This window comes from Osmia lignaria, chromosome 1 (genome assembly GCF_051020975.1).
Source record: "Osmia lignaria lignaria isolate PbOS001 chromosome 1, iyOsmLign1, whole genome shotgun sequence".
Lineage (NCBI taxonomy): Eukaryota > Metazoa > Arthropoda > Insecta > Hymenoptera > Megachilidae > Osmia > Osmia lignaria.
In genome coordinates, this window is record NC_135032.1 from 11397091 (window position 1) to 11418143 (window position 21053).

A 21053-nucleotide genomic window follows, 5' to 3' on the forward strand; every position below is an offset into this window, starting at 1 on the left:
AGGAGAAACGAACCTCATATAAGATGAAACAACAAGCGAGGAAAGAGAAAAAGCGTTCGCAAGGAACGTGCGTCGCGACGACCGCCCGTCGTGCACGACGACCGCCGTCGTCGCCGCAGGCATTGCTGCCAACCACGACAACGACGATATTTTTCGAAGTGTCTCGGTTCGTATCCCAGATACCTTTGCGAACAGCTACCTACGTGGTGTTATTGCGGGCGTGATAAAGGAGACCTATCCGTTTTTGCCGAAGGAGCGTGGAAATAAGCTTTCTCAAACGGCATTTCCAACCGTTACTTCGCCACTGTACGGTTACTCCCTTTGTTTCTCCATTCTTTCCGTTGCATCGCGTTCACTTTGCTCGTTCGTTTCCTTCCTGACTCCTTTTCGAGCTAATGCGATGCCGTTTAACTGGGAAAAATGAACGGGTGTGGCCGGAATAGACTGTTAATTGAGAGGAAAAACGAGGAAACTGCGAGATGCTTGAAGAAATATCGATGAATTATTTCGTTCACTTATTCTAATATGATTATATTCTTCTTTTGTAATTGCTTTGAAATGAGTACGATTATAGACAATAATTTGTTAGGGTAATCTATTCTATTATCAAAAAATAATAAATTATAAGAAAAATAAATTTTCCGTGCTTCTTTGTATTTGAAAACTTACGAAAAAATATAATAACTTAGTAATTGCAGTTACCGTGAACTAAAGGAAAAGAAAAGTCATATAATTAATGAGAATCCCAACATTTTTGCAAAACCAATTTACCACAGGAAAATATACATTTCTCCCAATTTCATAATTCTCTTTTCAACATAAAAACTTAAAAAAATAGCACGAAATAAAAGATACCTTCCAGCGATAAAAAGACAATTAACTCGTTCTGCGGGTAGGATAAAGTACAAAAAACGGGAGTATGAGCATTAAAAATGATTATGCAACGAATAATTCTTGTCCGACGCATTTACAATTATACCCATCGCGGAATTAACACGTAAACGTCAATCGAGGTCGATACCTTGTCAAGATCGGTATGAAATAATTAGAGGGGAACGGACGGATATGCTCGTTCCGCTGGAACACGTTCCAAGCCAGATTTCAGATTTCATCCGCGGGCTATGCTTTACGCGAAGCATAAGGATCGTAAGAAAGAGGATATTGTCCGGGATAGAAAGAACAGCGAACTCCTCCATTTTGTCACGTAAGTGCATCTCGTTTATATAGCCGGCGTTGGGGATTAATTAAAAACAATTATTCTTCCCGTTGATGGTACCTTGTCGGTTGAAAAGAATAATACCGAAAGGTGCTTCCTGGTGTAAAAAAGATCTTAACCGGATTACTTAAGCTGTTTCGAGAAAATTTTAGCAAGTTTCCAGTGATGGCGCCTGAAAGAATTAAACACTATACCCTATTATGTAAGCTTACTAAATTGTATGATAAGATTGGTCCCGTGAGATTGAAACTTTTCTTCTAGGAGAAAATAAATTTAATAAGTTCTGGCTGGAAGGAGAGAATATTAGATGGCCGAGAATTTTTATAGATACTAGTTTGCTTTTTTGATTAAATTCGTTGAAATAGTTTGTAATTAATTTTTAATACACTGATGGTATGATAAAATGAAAATGAAAGTGCAGATGTAGCTATTTTAGTATTTATCTAAAAATTTCATTTCAGTTCTTTTTACAAATCAAAATAAATTTTTCATTAAATATTACTGGAACAATATCGGAAACATTCTCTAATCTAAATAATTCCCTGTTCACATGGATAGCAGCTGTATTTATTAGGTAATAAGCAGGTGCTACTATCATTATCACTATTTAACATGCTGCTACTAATCTAATCTTAAATACACGAAGTACAAGAAACGATATTAAACTCCACCACTCAGCTGTCAACGCAAACATAAAATAAAATAAACTCGTAGTTAGCAAATGCTCTAACCGATTAATCAAAGAATTACATTCTTCATTAAATTGCTTAATGATAAGGCACAAAAACTATGATACAATCTCGTAATCTCCCATCAGTGTTATTAATTATCATATGTGGTATACATCTGCTAAAATATCATTTTTAAAAAGAATCACAGCTTACAGAACACGTTTCTTATAATTCTAAAAGCTTATCACGAACCTCTCTCTACGCGAGCGATGCATCAAGTTATGATAAGCGATAACACGAAACGTCAGTCTGCATATTTCTACGCGCATAAGTAGTGATGGGATCAAATTGAATTCATGGAACTTCTGTGCACTCGTGATCATCGATCAATTGATCATTTTCATGTCAATCTGCTTTTTCGATGTAAAATTTTTATGTCACCATCCTTTATGTACTGATTGTAATCGGAATTTTGATCATTTTTTAATTTGTAGGATCTCAAGTATCAAGCTTGACAAATTCTGAGCACTGAAAATTAAATATCTTTCGAATGTTAAGCAGCCAAATACTAAACTACCAAATTGCCTAATTTTAAGTGTTCAAATATTAAATATTTTTCCAATATTAAGTATCAAAATATTAAATACCTATCGAGTCCAAAATCGTAGAGAATTCAAATTTTTCCAAATTTTAATATAATGTATAATTAGTTTAGACCCATCACTACGCAAGTATTCTCGATCTACGTGTCGCATAGGAGATGAATTATTAGCGTCGGTCAACGTGAAATTCGTACGTGGGCGCTAATTATTACCCACGATGATTTACGTGGCAACGACGAGGGGACGCGTATTAAAACGAAAGATTGAAAAGCACGAGATTTATCGTGGCCCATGATTATAAAAACACTCTGTTCCATAGATATTATATGGGGAGGGGTTCGCTTAACTGGCAGGAGCTGGTCAATTTACTCTTTGGCAATGCATCCTTTATCATACTTAGTGGCTCCTTTGTAATATGTCAGTGCAAAATGATGAGCACCACCTGTTGACACAGTCGACGTAGGCGATGCCTTCGGGCGATAAATTTGCACCGACGGCCAAATGAGAATCTTAACACGACTAACCATGAGATGCAATCGTTCATTGTGAGAGCAAACGCTGTCGCTTTCATGAGGACATTGCCTCGATTTTTTAAGAAAAAGTTCTGGATGATGTATTTATAACGTACAAGGCGATAACAGGTGTTATCATTTTTAATATTTCTAAAATTATGAAGATAAATGAAGAAGAATATATTTTATCATATTTCTTAATTAATGACAAATTTATTTTTTAATTTTTATACCATGTAGGGTATTTTTATATCCCTCTCTCCTTTCAATGACAATTAAGGGAGGGACAATTATGAAAATTTTATACAAAACTAAGTTTGCTTTTTCTGAAATGAATTATTGATCGGTTTAATTAAAAAGATTTTTCTGATAAATGAAATGATTATTACTGGCGATTTAATATTGCTGCATATACGAAATTAAAAATGCAAGCTATGGATTATTTCCTTGGGTGTAAATTAACTGATAGAAATAACGTCCGAAATAATCGTAAATGAGGAACTTCCAGTAATTTAAATCACTGGTGATATATATATATATATTTTCACGCAGAATTAGCTGCAGAATCAATTCTGTACGTGCATTTGTATCTTTTCACAGTGGTGTGTATGTAACTCAAAGTACTATGGATTCCGGTGTATGCATATGTCAGAATTAATTGCTTTGAAAAGTTATCGAATGCACGCCACAAATGAGATTGAAATAAATTTAAAATCGATACATTTTACCTTTTAATTAATTTAGTGGCCAGGCTATGATAAAAGGATATTAATGCAGAATGGCAGGGTATAATTTTCCTTCCAATACATTTTGTTAAATTTTCATAATAATTATAGTCTCTTTATTACTGCATACATTTCCAAACAGATAATATACGCTTTTAGAAAATTTATATTAAATAATTAACATGGTTTCCAAATTCTGATTTAAAACATTTCAATAATTACTCATTCTTCAATTATTAATTTAACTAATGAGATTTTTAATAATTAATTTAAATAAATTAATAATTTTAATAGATCTATTTTAGAGAACGTACAGTTGAGAGCAAAGTAGATCTTTCTTGGTTAAAAATACCAAATGCACCAAATTAATTTCTGCACCTAATATACCATTTTCCGCGCCATTACCTCGCAACAAAACTAAACAACAAAGAAACTTTAACCATCCCACTGGAAATTCCCATAACGTACACCCTGAAAGCTACCCAAAGGGTTAAACTGGTTCCATTCTCGAACCGCTTCTCCAGATATCAATTTATCGTAACGAAAACACAAACGTGTCTCGTAGATAAGACCGGAGTTCAAGTTTAACTCACGATTGCATGTGCAACACGCAATGCAATCAAGAGGAGAAGCTGGCCAGGAAATCCATGGTTAGCATCGAAAGGAAAGAAGGCATCGAATGGGCACGACCACCGATTGCTTTCTCCCGTGTATTTAGCGTCGAGTCACGGAAGCGGAGCCGCGTAGGCGTCGCGACGATTCGAAACGAGAAATTCCATCGTTTATCGAGACAATCGTGTATCTTCGCCATCAATCTACCTGGCCGCGAGCGTATTCTGAATACTCTCCGCTCGGTCACGAACAGTGGCGCCTAATGGCGTTGCTCATTGACGCACTGTTGACTTCGCGGGCTTCACAGGGGAGAACGACAATATGCACGATGATTAGATCGGCGTCGTTCTCACGGCAAATGACTCGAAACCTGGCCGCAAACGGCCTGACGTCGTAAAGAAGCGTCCGTGACGCGTCGTTGCGCTTCTAAGCAGCTTTCAGTGAAAGGGGGATGATTATTATTATTAGAGACGATGGGGATTTATCGAATCACGAAGTCGTGGATCGTGGAATTCATTTTTCTCTCAGCTTTGCGGAAATATTCTGCGATATTGCACTTGAAATATTATAAATATTATAGAATTTCACTTATTTTGAAGTAGAGAGATAATTCGTAAAGCATAAACGTCGTAATAAAATGAAGATTAAAGTAAGAAGAAAATATACATTCTGAGCGAGTCTGTACTAATTATATGCATTTCTTAGCGTTGCAACGACTGCAATTTCATTTTGAAACAGTGCTGCAATTATAATTTCATTTGTGATAACACTGCGTGTAAAGGATTTTCAACAGTATTCTTGCTAAAGATCGCAATATAGATGGTAACAGTAGAAAAACAACGTTACTGTAATATAAAATTACACCAAGTAAATGTTTGTAAGAGTCTTATTATTGAATTCATGCCCGAGGGCATAATCTCCGCTCCTTATCTTTAAACGTTGCTACAAAGAGACACGTTGTGTGCAGTAATGAAAGTTATGCGATGTTTTAATAATTTTCATTTTACTCGGAATTTCAAAGAAAATCTACTATACAGAAGAAAGATTACATTTAAAAAATTAACTACTGGAATATTAAAAATGATCTGAAAAAGAATAGATACTGAAAAATATGGAAACAGACGTTAACTCAAGAGACAGTGCTTTTTAGGAAATGAAAAATAAATGAAAAGCTTTAGGAAACTTCGAAAACAAAGTTCAACGCTTAGAAAAGAAGCATGAAAAGTATTAGTTGTCTTTAGTGCCCAAGGCACAAAGTGTTTCAAAACACCGAAGACAGGTTGAAGGTTTTATGAAGTGTCTTAAAACGAAACTTTAAGAAAAAAGAGATGAAACAAATTGTAACTAATAAAATAACCAACACCAATGAAACACCGCTTGTAAATTAATTTACTGGTACTATAAATGGGTTTAAATTCTTTTGAAAAATTACAATGATCCAACTGGGTATAGAAAGTGAAACATATTCAATGTTGCATCGCTATTAAAGCTAAACAGGAAGCGGAGATAAATCTGTCGGTTAATAAAATAACCGGCTTGATTATTACGTGCACCGACGTGTATCAGAGGAAGAGATTTACGCTAATCTGATAGGACTATAATACGAGGATATTATATCGGATATCATAGAAATTAGCTGCAACACCGTGATAAAGATAAGGGCGCAACAAGGGAGCCTTTCGCTCCCTTTTTGTAGCATGGGGAACGAAATTAAGGTAAATTACAAAGCTAAAAGTAACCCACCCGTTGGCGTTACTTCGGGTGCACAAGCCGAGTTACTTTTACGAGAATCTTTATCAGGTAAAAGATGAAAAGATGTGTAATCTTAACCATGATATACATGCTGATGAATGTAAGGTGTCTATTAAGTATTAATATAGGGGAATTTCCTCGTAGCAGCATGATCTATCAGCTATTTCTATTCAATTTTAATAAATAAGGGGTGATGGCCATTATATCTTTACAACATGACGTACCATTTATGGCACGAGCTATATATTTATTATTTTTTAATAGAATTTTAAAATTAACTCGGATTCGGAAATTCGGACGGCGGACCATGAAGAAAGCCCCAATTTTAATTTGATTTAGAAATTATTCTTCTAATGTACAAATACTTTTATTACTAAAATTATTTAAAAATTAAGTAACATTGTTTATTACTCTAAGTAGCAAGTGAAGTTACAATGGAGCAGAATCAGCATACTATAGTTCTACTCAGTCGATAATCAGAGTTTCCCCCAGGATCAATTCCCATTGCTATTATGGCAGTCAATTGAACAGCATTCCCAAGATTCTACGCTGTCTCCATCCTTTCAGTCATAGTCCTCTAACCCGAGCCAATTATTGTCCTTCTACTGCTCATTGTTAGTGGCACCATTCATGGTCCACTTCGAGTCACACGAGATCAATAGTATGGGTTAGTGTCCCAAACCTAAGAATCAATGTTCGATAAGGAACACTGGCTTCGTTTAACAAGAAACTATTATCCTAAATTTCCCAAAATTCTTGAGAAATAATTCGCGAAACCTTGAGCTTTAAATTAATATACCACAATTTAAATGAATTATCATCGTGATAAATTTATTAGAATTTTTAATTCTTTAAATATTGATTTTGTAATATTTAAAAAAGTAGCAAATGTATACGTGAATATTCCACGCCATCTTCGTCAAGCTCTTTAACTTCCAATCGAGAACTGATAGTCAATAATCGAAGCCAATAACCACAGAGGATCCAGAGGGGTAGGAAATAAGGCGCGAGTAGGGGGATGGAAAAGAAGGCACGAGGTATATCCGTGCCAAGCACTGGCTCCTGACACGAAGGGAACAGGAATGGGAAGAACAGATAAAGAGCTTGGGCATCGGTTCCCTTACGAAGATACGACAAAGATAAATGACATAATATCGTAGCCGACTGGCCGATCATTGCCGTAGAAACGAAATCGAGTTAGGCGAAAAGAGCGCCACGGGGCAATTGATCTTCGACGATGCTTCATTACGCTAGGCGACAATGAAATCGGTCTGATACTCATCAGGGAATGCCAGGGAGATTGGTTTCTGGTAATAGTGTACGTACACACGTACCGACACAGCCATCTAGTATAATCTAATCCTTTTTCGCCTGACGTGTTTACGTTCGTCTTTTCGTTCTACTTATTGTCCTTTGGGGAGCACGTTGAATTTTCATTACACCCCTGATTGTTCGAACTGGAATTAACGTTCGTGAGGGGGAAAGGATATTTATAGAGTGAAAAATCGTGCATGCCAATTAAGGGATGCTTTGACTGTTTAGGTTCTGATACGATAGAAATTGGAGGGTTGTTATAAATAAAAGTGAGGGTATAAAAAGAAGAAAAAACGTGATTATTTTTAGGGGATTTGATGGTACTTATTCTATAAATAATAAAATTATTATAATTTTATATAAACTCCTGATATAAAATATATTATATAATTTTTGAATGCAAAATTTCATCCCTTCGCGAAACATGTTTTTCACTCCTCAATTTCAAGGTCCATTTTCACCCCGTCGATAAAAAAAAATGTACGTGGAGTATTTCTCAGAGCACTATATCATATCAAAGTTTCATCGAAATCGAGATGGGTGAGTTAACATTCCCAGGGAGATCTAGCAAACCCCTGTCTTAAACGTGAAGGGAAGTTGGATACCCATCAGAAGTCCTACATATAGTATAAGAATCCATGAGAAATAGGGAATAAGGTACCGGGAAATCGAACCCCAGTCTTTTGCGTTCGTAACTATCAACACTGTCATCTTTATCTCCACGATCCTTCTTATTGGGTATGGAGGGTCAAATGATTCAGTGGGATCATGCAGGCACATGTGTAGCACATTTTTATATCTTCCTAGAAGGAACTTCTTAAAAAAAAAAAAATGGGGATCAACCTCGAAAGTATTGATTTTCGATGAAAATTTTATTAGGACCTGGAATATCAAATGGTCAGTTGTGGAATATGGGCAATCTGAAATGATTTGACGACTTAAAAATACTTCATAATGAATCAATCTATAATATTAATGCATCTAATCATCTTTTATTAAAAAGAAGAATATCCTGAAAATTTGATAATGATATTATTGTAGTGACCTAATAGCATCTTCAACCAACGTTGATGTATAATCTGTTTCGAAGCTTCCTTGAAGGTGGCACGTTATCGATTGCCAGCAAGTGCTAGGACATAACTGGGATGGGCAAAGGGTAATAACAGAGTATACGTTAGCTATGGACATGGTCTAATCGAATTCACGAAACGTATAGTCAGGTGGGACAGCAAAGTATCCCAAATGGTCGCGCGTTACGACGATTAGGACACGGTTGTATATCATTCTACTGACGTAATAATAATCGAGCCAAGAAATTTATGAATACATCAACTAATTGCCACTGTTGTGTTTACGACGTCTGTAAATATTTGCTCGAAACGATCGTAAAATAGGGTCGTAAATTGCCTCGTGCCGTCTCCCTGCTGCCTGTTTCAACCTCATCGACAGCTCACGGTTTATTAAAGGGCCCTTCTGTATCGCGAAGAAGAGAGCGAAGCCGATGTTGAGGCGATTCCCATATTTAGATCGCCAGCAGTGCATCATACCCGTACAATTAGGAGACCCAATAATTCCGGTGTGGTCCGGGATACTCGATTAATACGTACCCTAATATTAGCTGTTGATCACCAGCTCTACCTGGCAATCAAGACGATTTCACGAAGGTGGACGAGCTTCAGAAGCGAATGCAACAGAAGCTTTTATTTTTCTTTTATCGTGTCCTCTTTTGTTATTTCGTAATTTCTGTGTATTAACCCTTGTTTGATTACGCGTTACACTGGTTCTGGGAAGATAAAGTCGCAACTTGAATGATGGGGATAAATGTAATTATAGAGAGAAAAGGGTTACTTAGATTTTGCTTGAAATAAAATTTGCTGTAGTGCATAGGAAATTAGGGAGAGTTTAAATCATTATTTTAATGAATTTGAATTTGTTTAAAAAATGTAGCTTTTGGAATTTTGCAATCTTTGCCAATTATCAATTTTCAAGAAAATGATTTGTATTTACAAAATTTTTCTTGACGTTTTCAAAAATCTGAAGTTTTCATATTTGGGAAAACTGCATAAACTTATGAATCGATCCAATATACTTAGAAAGTTTTCGAATTTTCGAATTTTTACATGTTCTTGAAATATGGTATGCTAAAAATGTCTCTTCAAATTTTCAAGTTGATTTGACGAAAATTGAAGATGACACGTACAAGTAAGGGCAAGAGCTCCGAAGCATGCTAAGCAAGCACGTTTTTCTGAAAACTGAATTTTCAAAGTGCATACTAAAAATATGTTGGAAATGGATGAACTATGATTTTCTCGCAACTTTATTTTACATGCAGAAAATCAATGATAACATTTTTTATCGTTATTTGTCAAATGGTTTACAACCATCCCTAAGAAGTCCCTCCCTATTCGAAGCAGTTAAGAGGTTTTTATTTGATGTTTTCACCTTTTGGTCAGCCACTTGTTATACTGTTGTAAGGATGGCAACGGTGTCTCTGACGCGTTAATCGGTGTTAATAACACATGTAGATGTAGTCTAGGAAGTGCAACGAAGAAAGTGCAAAATACTTGAAAAAAATTCACGAAGTATACTAATCGAACTACTTCCTTAGGATTCCATTTATGCCCTGTAACTATGAGCGAAACCTCTCGTAAAGTACGAGACAAAATCGTTGTGAATGCGTGCGTGACTGATATATGGCGCAGTAATGTTTACGAGGTGCTGTTACCTGTCAGTTACCGGTGAAAAGAATAATAACTCGTCCTGTTACCACGTCCCACCATACACTTATTTGTTAATAATCAGTTACAGAAAATTCGAAGTATCTTTGTTGGAGAATCATGACTTCCTGAGTCGAAATTTATTTCTTTGACAGGATAATAAAATTACAAATTACTCTCAAACAATTGATCTTAATTTAACCCTTTTGCTAGGCTACGAAATCAGATTGTTATATATTGGGAAAGTAATATTCAAGGAATAATTTAGGGTGTTTAAAATGGGAAATTGGGAAATGGAAAGTTGGGAAATTGGGAAATTGAAAAATTGAGAGATGGGAGGTGAGAAACTGGAAAATAGAACATTCTAAAATTAAATTCAAATTATTACAAATTTTGGTGCCTCATCTAAGAGTTAAATATAAAATTTGTATTCGTTTTATTCCAATTTAAAAACATGATACTCAATTTTGTATAACTCTTTAGAATTCATATTTCGAGTCAGGCTTTCTATTTTGCTTTGTCTAGATATACGTGGGAAAAGCCTTTGTGCTATGAACGTTTCCTGCCATTTTCCGCATTCTGATTGCTCGGCTTAACGACCTTTCAAATCAATTAGCTGATGTGCTGAAGGTGAGCTGGAGCGTCCTTGGCTAAGTCGGTGTTCAGGATCGATGGAACTTTTTTTTCTTTCTTTCTTGAATTAACCATTAGCCAAGGAGGAAGTAAGTTAGCCGCGTTTAAACGATCCGACGATTTGAAATGGAAATTAGAAGGTTATCAATTTTAGACCGTTAATTATCAAACAGAGAAAGGATGAAACGGGAGCTAGGCTATTAACGCTTGTAAACACCTCTGCGCTGCTTTATTGCCGTGAAAAGGGATTTATTTCGAGACAGTCCGGCTCGGTGATATATGTGTTACATTTATTAGCTTGTTCCCATAATAAATGTTAGATTTCAACCTTAAAGAGTTGATTTAGTGACGCCAATCATATGCAAAAATTATTTTTAAATTGTAAAGATTATTTTAAACTCTAAATTATTTTTTTTTCGTTATTTAATTAATTTGAAAAATTGCAATATTTAAATCCTAAAATTGATCTAAAATAAAAAGAACCAAAATTTTTTTAAGGAAAGAAATATTTGCTCGGCAATTTGTACCGGTGATAAGCAATATTTATTACTTTACAACCGATGTTACACAGTTGTAGAAATTTATAGTTCGCCCAGCAGCGATACTACATGCGTTTGATTACTTCTCAGATGGCAATCAGCTTTTACGAGAACGTACAAACGAACAGAATTTTATGGAAGATGAAATCAAGACGATTTACACCGTGATCAAGTTATAGAGATGTCGTATCTCGATTAAACAAGAGAACTAGGTTATTCCAGTCAAGGCTGTTAGTGGTATATTCAACTAACATTATTCATCGGTAATTGAGGATATGTTTCTTTCTATGAAATTAATACAGAAACCTCTGGGTATATTTACCTCTAAATTACAGAGATATCAAACAAGTATTTGAATGGTATTGATTAAACGGAAGTAGCTTCATCGGTTTGATATGGTATCAGCTGTATCAATTACTGTTTTATATTAGCAGCAGAATATGATTATGTGCAAAATCCTACCAGAGGTGAATTTATCCAAGTAATAACAAACCTAATAAAAACTTTACTTAAAATTTGATAAAATATACAGTAACACATTGGATATCATAAAAGAATACATCAATTGTATATTCTTTTCATCCCAAGTCCGTGAACGTAAAATTACACCAGCAATGCCAGTTGAAAAATGAAAGAAACAGCAAAAGGCAAAATGGCCCAAGCAACAGATCAACCGAAGCGCACGCAACGCGAAGAACAAATACAGAAGAAACGCGATTCCATGATTCCTGTTAGCTGTAAAACCAGTACTCCGGCTTTCATCGGGACCGACTGGAGGGCGCGGAATTTTTATCATCCCTCAGCGTAGAACGCGGCCGAGAAGAGGATCGTGCATGGTAATCAGTTAACGCCGCGACTAACTCGCAGTTACATTCCATCGGTTTGCTTCGGAACGTTTCTTGAAATGGTCGAATCTCACGCCTTATCCAATATGAATAGTCTACGGTAGAGGTACAGTCTGTTATACAAGGTGATAGCCCATATATTCCATTGGGGGGACATTTTAATACCATTTTGAATAATGTTACTACTTTAAAAGGAAGGTTGAATTTGCTTTGCGAAATTATAATGCAAATATGATTATTTTTATGTCACGTGAAAAATTATTATGCAAAGCTGCTAAAATTTTTCCTGTCTTTAAAATAAATGTATCACAAGTCGGAGACCTTAGAATTAACCCTAGGCAGACCAATGAGAGGACATGAAAATATATCTTTTTATTTGACAAGGTTTCCATTTATGCCTTCAAGATTAAAACTGAGTAATTGATTTTAGATTAGTAAAGATATTATTTAAAAAAAACAGTAGTCAGAAGAATTCTCCATCATCTCGCTTCGTAATACTCCGGTAACCCGAGTTTCGAGGGCGAGCATTAAATACGAGATCGCAAAACATCCAAGTGCGAGATGCCCCGTCGGAAAAACGCGCGAAGCGCGAGGTAAGGGAGGGCAGGGCGAAAGGGCGAGGCGCTTATTAAGTTAGTCGAGGGATTCCTGAACGCGTGTATGCGCGCCGAACGTATGAATTACACGATGCGGCCTGGAACGATCACGAAGATCGAGAAGGAAGGTGATGAGGACGACTAGGAGTGAGATGACGACGAAAGATGACGTTGCTGGCCACGAACTCGATGGTTCCATCCATGGTGAAAGTAATAACAGTGAAACGTGCTCGCGTACGTACACGTTACACATATACACGATGAGATATCGCACACGCGTAACCGAGCCTCACCGAATCAGCTTCTACGTGACCGGTGCTTAAGCTATTTTTCGATACGACCGGTACTTAGGTGCACGCCCGGCTACACAACCGCCCGCTGGGCTCTCCCATAGAAACCACCACCGAAGATCGAGCGTCCTTGGGAAACTCGAGGAGGCCGAGGACGATGCGGTCAACGACTAGTAAAAGGATGAAAGAACGTATAATTGTAGAACGGATCTACCGATCACGCGTCTACCGTGAAATTCGAGCGAAAGCGATCAACACAGGCCGGATGACTGCGAGAGAACCGATAGCATAGTCGGCTACCGTCTTTTTGTCGCCGTTTTGTATCCTGGCGTCACCTTACGTCTATTCCTCGCCAGACCACGGAGAAACTGGCGATGTTGAAACACCCTTCGATGATTTTCGGATCGGGTTACTTTATTGTGGAGAGAAAAACGGAGATCTGATTGGGATGAAGGGGTTGGAGAACCCTTGTTTCTTGAGTGTCGTTGTTGTTACAGTTAGGGGGTTGTATTTTGAGTTGAATATATTTAGGGATTTTTTAATCTCGTGGTTTGATTTTATGGATAGATATAGGGATATAGAATACAGGATTTCATGAGTAAAGGTTAATAGATATAATAATTTCCTTGTGGTTAATGTAATATTAGGTTGTACTCATACCATATCAAATAGCTGCTTTGGGAACATAGAAAATTTGATATCATTTGATAATATAAAACTATCACAAAATATCACGTATGATATATCAATTTAAAGCCAAAGATTTTATCAAAATGACTACATGAATGATTCGCTATCTTTTCAAATCATACCTCGTTTCCACCTGATAATACAGATCACCAAAATGAACATAATAGTCTATGGTACTATGCTATTTAGAGTTTCAAAGAAGATGACGTTCAGATAATAAAGAGACAGTATTTAACATAGAATGTAAATACACCGTTACAAATTTAATAGTTCTAGTATTTTGCATAATCCTGTATACTACAGGATGATTAGTTTGATTATCCAATTACTGTCGGTTGATTCATTTGCATGAAATATTTTCATTTTTTTCAATTCCATGTGGTACATGTTTAATCTCTTAATAATATAAATAATGTCCTCGTGTAGTTTTATAAAAATTATTGAAATTGCAGAGAACTCTCGCCAACGTTCAAGGGTGGTCTTACAGTAATACTTAACGTTTTTTCAAAATTTTGAAATATACCATTTTATAAAATATTGGATTTCAATGTAGATACTTTATTTCAATTTTTATTATTGATTGGAAAATTTTTATTTTGCTTACTGAGGCAGGGGTGGTTTTAGCCTGGGTAAGATTTCTTATCACCCCCTTACCCTAATCGCTCAATAATAAAATACTGCGCCCCAGTAGTATAAGACAATAATTTTCTGATTATTTTCAAGAGCACAAATTGAAAAATTAATTATGCAAGATTAAAAATTGGGAAATGGAATAGAAACCGTGCGCCACGCGTACGTATTCCGCAGAGGAGGCATTCGTTCACTCGAGGTGACAGTTTGAATTGCGGCTACCAGCATCGAAGACCTGAAGAAGTTGCTGGCATCCAAGCTGCCGTATAAATTTGCGATATCGCGATGTATCGGCTATATACACCCATATATATATATGTAATATGCATGTAGAAAAATATTATGTACATATAGTCGACGCGAAATGGGCGGGCGTGCCCGCAGATATACAGCTGGAAAATTGGAGAAGGAAATCGGGTCGCGCCAAAATATTTTTCTCGACCGTTCCAGCTTGTCCCTGTCCTACCTGAAAGATGGACCCAAGGACATTATTTAAAATCTTGAAACCAAATGGTGAGCATGCAAAACGCGAATGGTGAAGATTACGAGCGCTTTAGCGCTTCTGTGAACTCTTAAGACGATCAAGGTATATGTCGGTAAAAACGAAGCAGGGAATTAAGGATAAATCAAAGCGCGCAGCTTAATAGCACGCGATAGAGCGGTCTTAGAATGACTTTTAATTCGATGTTAACGCGCTTTTAATACCCTCTTATTTAGCTCCCGAGGACGGATGAGATAAATTTTAAATCCGTTGAAAGAAACAGGCTACTCATCTTCTTCAGGGACGAATTTATTAAGGTCGAAAGAAAATTTAGTGTCGTGCCATTTGGAGTGAGGTATGAATGGTACTTGATGATCTTTTAATGAGATGATAATTTTCTGAAATTCTGGATTAAAGTGATACTTTAATAAGTTGACTACTGTATTGAAGTTGTTAACATTTTTATTTTTCAAATATTTGATTATATCTCTTAATTATAATTTTGAGTAATTGATAGGAATTTTTCTAATTAGGCTGTCAAATAATTTCTTATAGTATAGGTGACAGTAGTATCATCTTCATCTTCTATTTCAATATTCGTGGGAAAATAAAATAGAAAAATGTTTAAAAAAATAAACGAGTATTGAACAGGATTCTATATCAATGGTATGATCTGTTTTAATGAGCGTGAAAAACATATAGCTTCCAGTTTCCTCAAGTCCTGTTTCATTGCTCCAATAAATTGGTATCTTTATTCCAGATTTATTGAATAAAACTGAACGAGGGAGCTCAAGGATGTGTTAATTAATTAAAATCGAGTTCAAGTTTGAGGAATGATTAAGACGCGATGAACAAATTGAATAAATTAATTGACTCGATTGCTGTACATGATAGGGTAATAGGTAGATTGTACATGGAGATAACAGTCACGATATCGCAATCAGACTTTTATATTTTAATATGTTTTACCATTATTGGCAGAGGGAACACCGTAAAATACCGGTATAAAATTTAACAGCTTTTTTCCATGCATAGATTTTAAAACGATTCGGAGTTTAATATCGTTATTGCTCGTTCCAATCGTTATAAAAAGAATATTAATAGATACATGTGGGTGTATATATGTACATATTAGTTACAATTTTTGTACATACAGATATGGGAAAATTCGATGGTGAATTTCGAAAATACATTGTGTAAATTTTCCAGCTTCGGTTGTATATGAACTATAAAATGAAAAATTTAGATTTCCGAAAGAAAAAATAAGTTAACCGAGGAAATCGATAACAATTTCAGCAGTTCATCGCAAATCTACCGTATAAACGTTCGATCTCGTCCAAGAAATTTCTCTCTTGAAACCATACCAATCTTTTCTTGTTCCACTTTCTTACACCACGAACAACAAAAGCGTTGTTCCATACTGTAATGTAAAGTGGTTCACCTTGTACTCTTTCTAGAACATTTTTCTGCCAGATCAAAAATAAAGAAGTTTCTGAACGCGTTGATTTATGGTGGTTTACTATCTGTCTGACGTAAAATCGATAAGAATTCCCTGTCAGCGACAAGAAACTTGATCATGAAATACATTCATAAACTATTTATCAGACTCCTCTATAACCAATCAACAATCATCTATTTGATGCAAAATCAAGATTAATTTAAACGAGAAGTTTAATGACCTTTATTATGTGCAACAAAAAATGAAGGTAGTGCTTGTGGTTTTAATTGATCCAATTTTTTTTGGATTCTACGAAGAAGATTTGATCCAGAAGAAATATTTCCCTTTAGAATCCAAAAAACTGGATCAATTAAAGACCCAAGAGGTAGTTTTACTTTTTGTTGCACTTAAAGGCTGTTATCTTCTCTCGTTTATGTTTCTCTGTAATTAAGTTTGAATAGAATAGCATGTAGAATTGAAGTTATATATAGGGTGTATCATAGTATGTGGGCAGAATTTCAGGGGTGATTTATATGGTTTATAGATGCATTAAATATGAATAAATATGGAACATATGAAAGTATATTCCATAGTTAATACAGAAGATCTACTTACGAATGATTTTTGAGGACAGTTTCGATCAAGTTCGTGGCAACAGACCAAATGAAAACGGACCCATCTGAAGATCCAACTGCTATGTACTGTCCATCGGGACTGAAAGTTGCTCGTGTCCAATCGAAACCGACTTTGAACCCATCAGCACTAGAAATCAAAGAGACATATTGTGTAATTAATTTCAATGTTTTGATTCAAGAGTCTCTGTGATATACGTACAATGCACTTATTTAATTAACTATATTAGTGGAACGTACTGTGATAATTCATTAAAAGAAATTAGTAATTAAAAGAATTGTAAAATTATTCAAGAAGTCGAGAATCATATTGAAAATTTTTTTATTTTATTATTAATTCTGTTTATTATAATTCATTGACAGTAATACCATGTATTACAAAATCATTTAGTGACTGATCGTGGATATATTTAGTTCGCGCAACTGTAATTCAGGACAAGGGACACTTGATTATACTAACAAAAAATAAATCGGGATGATTGCTGTATAAAAACGGTTTCAATGGGAAACTGCAGTCACATACAACACGTATTCAGTAGTGGATCACTGTAATTATCTTCGGTAGCAGAATATCGTGGCCATTATTTCTACTATCAACTTAATAATAACAGCTTGCCCTTTGCAAGCCTGTAATATCTTTCATTTTATCTGTTTTATAAACAGTAACAAAATAACCCACATCATCCAAAAGCTCTAAAATTCTAAATTACAGAATTTCAGAATTTCAAGGTCTAAAATCCCAAATTTCCAAATTTTACAATTCCAAATTTTAATCAACGAAGAGCGGCATCGCAACAAGATACACCCCCACTCACCTGAACGAACCGATGATCTTCTTCATCCGCAGGTCAATGAGTTTCAACGTATCGTCCCTGACACAGCTCAAAAGGTAATTTGCATCTGAAAACAAGCAGGTGTCGGTACTTGAATTTGCATGTCGTCTATGTTAAAGTTAAATTGGCTGTACTAATACGGTTAGACATACAACAGGGCCGTCGTGTACGTGCCTGAATAAAGATAATAAGCAATCGCTGATTATGTTCTGATCGCATTCCGATCACGTCGCGTAGAAGTTTCCCTGAATCTCCGTTATTTGAACAGGGACAGTAGGTGGTGGATGTGGAACAGAAAAAGAGATAGGACGAAGGAAGAGGTAAAAAAAAATTGCTTGGTATGCCACGAAATGCATCGAGACGAATCCGCTAAGTAAGTAATTCCTTTTCGAGACGTATAAATCTTATGGGGAAGCGTTCGAGAAAGGTTTCATTCTGAATCTAACGGGAACATTTCCCAGGGAATGGTATATTATACTTTAATGGAAGTATACATAATGTATTACGGCGAATGATAAAGGAAAAGCATTAGAGTGCCACCATCGTAATCGGCTAGGACTTTACAGTATCTGATATATCCTTTCGTTTCCAGATCTATTCGAGCGATAGCGAAATGAACACGTTCACTGTCAGATACAAATTTAATTTCAACGAATGAATAATTCATTTTCTCATTGAAAATGGTGAATATGTACATTTGTAGAAAATTGACTGCTAATTGCAATAGGTTTATGTGTATGCCTATTCATCAAAAAGTCACATTAATATTAGATTTTTCTTGGAATCAGAGGAATAATAAATAAATTATACATCGCGAAAATTTTGCAAAATGGATAATGGAAAATGAACCAGAGAAAGAGAAAAGAGTAATGGAAAATGGAAAAGGGATAAGGGAAGGGGGAACAGAAAGAAAGAGGGATGGGAATGGGAAATGGAACCTGGAAAATGGAAAATATAAAATAGAGGGTGGGAAATGGAAAATGCAGCAGAAGGGTTGATTGATAGTTTCATACACGTATAACACACGTTACAAAATTACTATTATAATTTTGAGATCGTAATGCGATGATCATGAATGTTTGACAGCAGCTGTCGAAGTGTTAATGTCGTATTTCTATATGATTGAAGATCAATGTAATTAAAGCTTTGGTATGTATGAAACTTACCACGGGACAGATCCAATGACGTCACTTTTCCCTCCAATAGAATGTCATTCGAACTAGATTCGGCTCTGGTATCCCAGAATCGGATTCTCTGATCGAAATGGCCACTAATTATCGTCGAGCCTGCCCCATCGGAAGTCACGAGATCGTTGCAACTAGAGCCCGCAAATTTTGTTTCTATGCCTGTAACAGAAAATCCAATAGAATTTAAATAACTATTTATATTAAAATTTAAAGAATTTAAAGAATTTTCCTTTTTCTAAATGCAAAGCAATATTTTGAAATACAGTAGACTCTCGTTATATTGCCACCAATGAGGCTACAGAGGTAGAAAAAGCTTCCAAGCTCTCATTTGGAAAGGAAATAAAAATACAGGCTAGAATGATGAAAGAGTGACACTAGTATGCTTGAAAATTCCTGAGAAGATCAAATCGCTCATGTGGCAATATAATGAGAGTCTACTGCAATCCACTTAAAACAGGATATGCAAAATTGCTACCTTGTATTACTAAAACCATTAAATATATTATACAAATCTGACAAATAATAAATAAATAAATATTTTTGACTTGTAATGTAGAATCATCATCTTCTACCAGCAGTTACATGACCTCCTGTGTAACATTCAACCATGTAGTCTTTGATTACACTTGGAGATTTTAAACTGCTGTCCAGCAATTTGTACGTCGTTGTAAGAGGTTTAAAAAACGAAGGACTACTATTATATCTGTGCAACGTTCAAGTACATTCATTTTAACCTACGCTCTCGTTCGCTTAACGTTCGCTCTCGCCAAGAAATGATTCATTGTCGTGATGCACGTACTTCAGTCGCATTAGCATCGGGATCCGAGCAACGGCAATCATCGTTACCGTTTACAAATAAGCTTGATGAATTAGAAGTATTTATCCGTTTACCGAATACGAGAGGATTTCACGTACGATTCGTCGTCGTCCTCGTCGTCCTTAATCGCTATTCCATTTTTAAACGTGAAAACTGGCCGTGCGATCCGCGATTATAAATCAAGTTTCACGGTAACTGGTAATGGGAAGTGTGCTGACAGGCTTTTCTGACATTGAATATTAATTAATAGAAACAGAGCGAGGAAAAAATTTATATTGCATTTTAAATTATTTTATTTATACAGAATAGTGGAAAGCATATTTCAGGACCTAAATTTAACAAAATTATAAAATTACAAATTTTCAGATTGTAAATTTCCAAAACTGTTACATATAAATTCTACATTTTCCAAAATTACAATAGTAATGTTTCAGAACATCAAAGCTTAAATCCCTCAAGAGTTTTGTTCCAAATTTTTACATCCCTCTGTTACAGAAACGTTCGTATTTTCGAACTTTCCAAATATTTTTAATTCCAAAGTTTCTATGTTCCAAAAATTAAACCAGATTGCCTTGCAAATGTTCAATATTCCTAATTACAAATATCCTAATTTCAATTTATTTACAATTATTCAGAACCACAGGTTACGTTTATAGGATGGTTATAAATCATTATAGTCATTTCGTTGTTACGTCAGCATGATCCTTTTGTACAATGACGGATTTTATATGGCAATAGCAATTTTACTTTGTTACAGTTGGTTTGCGTTAAATCAAGCGTGATTTACTAGACGATCAATTAGTTTGTCGAACTTATCGCGACGATACGTCGGTTATCGGTATCGCTTGAGGCTCTACGCTTCCTATGAAGGTGGAATTACCGGCTCCAATTACTTCGGGGCGATGCATCATACCCGTCAACTTAGCTGCACAGGCGTAAGCAGATTTTATGTGAATGCCGTGGATACGCGTTTCTGATTGAATTTTCAAACCGAGAAACCAGATTGCCGTTTCGTTCTTCTTGTTAACTTTCTACTACTTCTGTGTTTAAATCAATTACTGTGCCTTCACGATCCTTAATTGACCCCTTACATTGGAACGACGTCTGTCGCGTGTTAATTAATTTTACTGCTTGAAAATATTGATCTTCATTTTTATGATGCAAAATTTGCTGAATACCATAGTAATTTAATATTAAATTATTATTATTAATTTAGTATTAAATTATTATAGTAATCTTTGCATTAACAGAAAAGCACTCATTTTGAATGTTCTGTTATACCTGTATTTTATTTTAAATGGATTAATTGACAATTAAATTA

At 35.5% G+C, this 21053-nt stretch overlaps 1 protein-coding gene across 2 annotated transcripts in view; it reads right to left on the minus strand.

Annotated features, from left to right (window-relative positions):
* The window catches only part of Atg16 (Autophagy-related 16), a 397790-nt gene that overhangs the window by 5826 nt on the left and 370911 nt on the right, over positions 1-21053 (minus strand). For both annotated transcript variants that reach the window (XM_034328179.2, XM_034328180.2), the window contains 3 exons: positions 18895-19074; positions 17711-17795; positions 16879-17025 (listed from right to left, as the gene is read on the minus strand). In XM_034328179.2, the coding sequence (XP_034184070.1) occupies positions 16879-17025; positions 17711-17795; positions 18895-19074 (412 nt within the window). The remainder of the gene's footprint in view (positions 1-16878; positions 17026-17710; positions 17796-18894; positions 19075-21053) is intronic.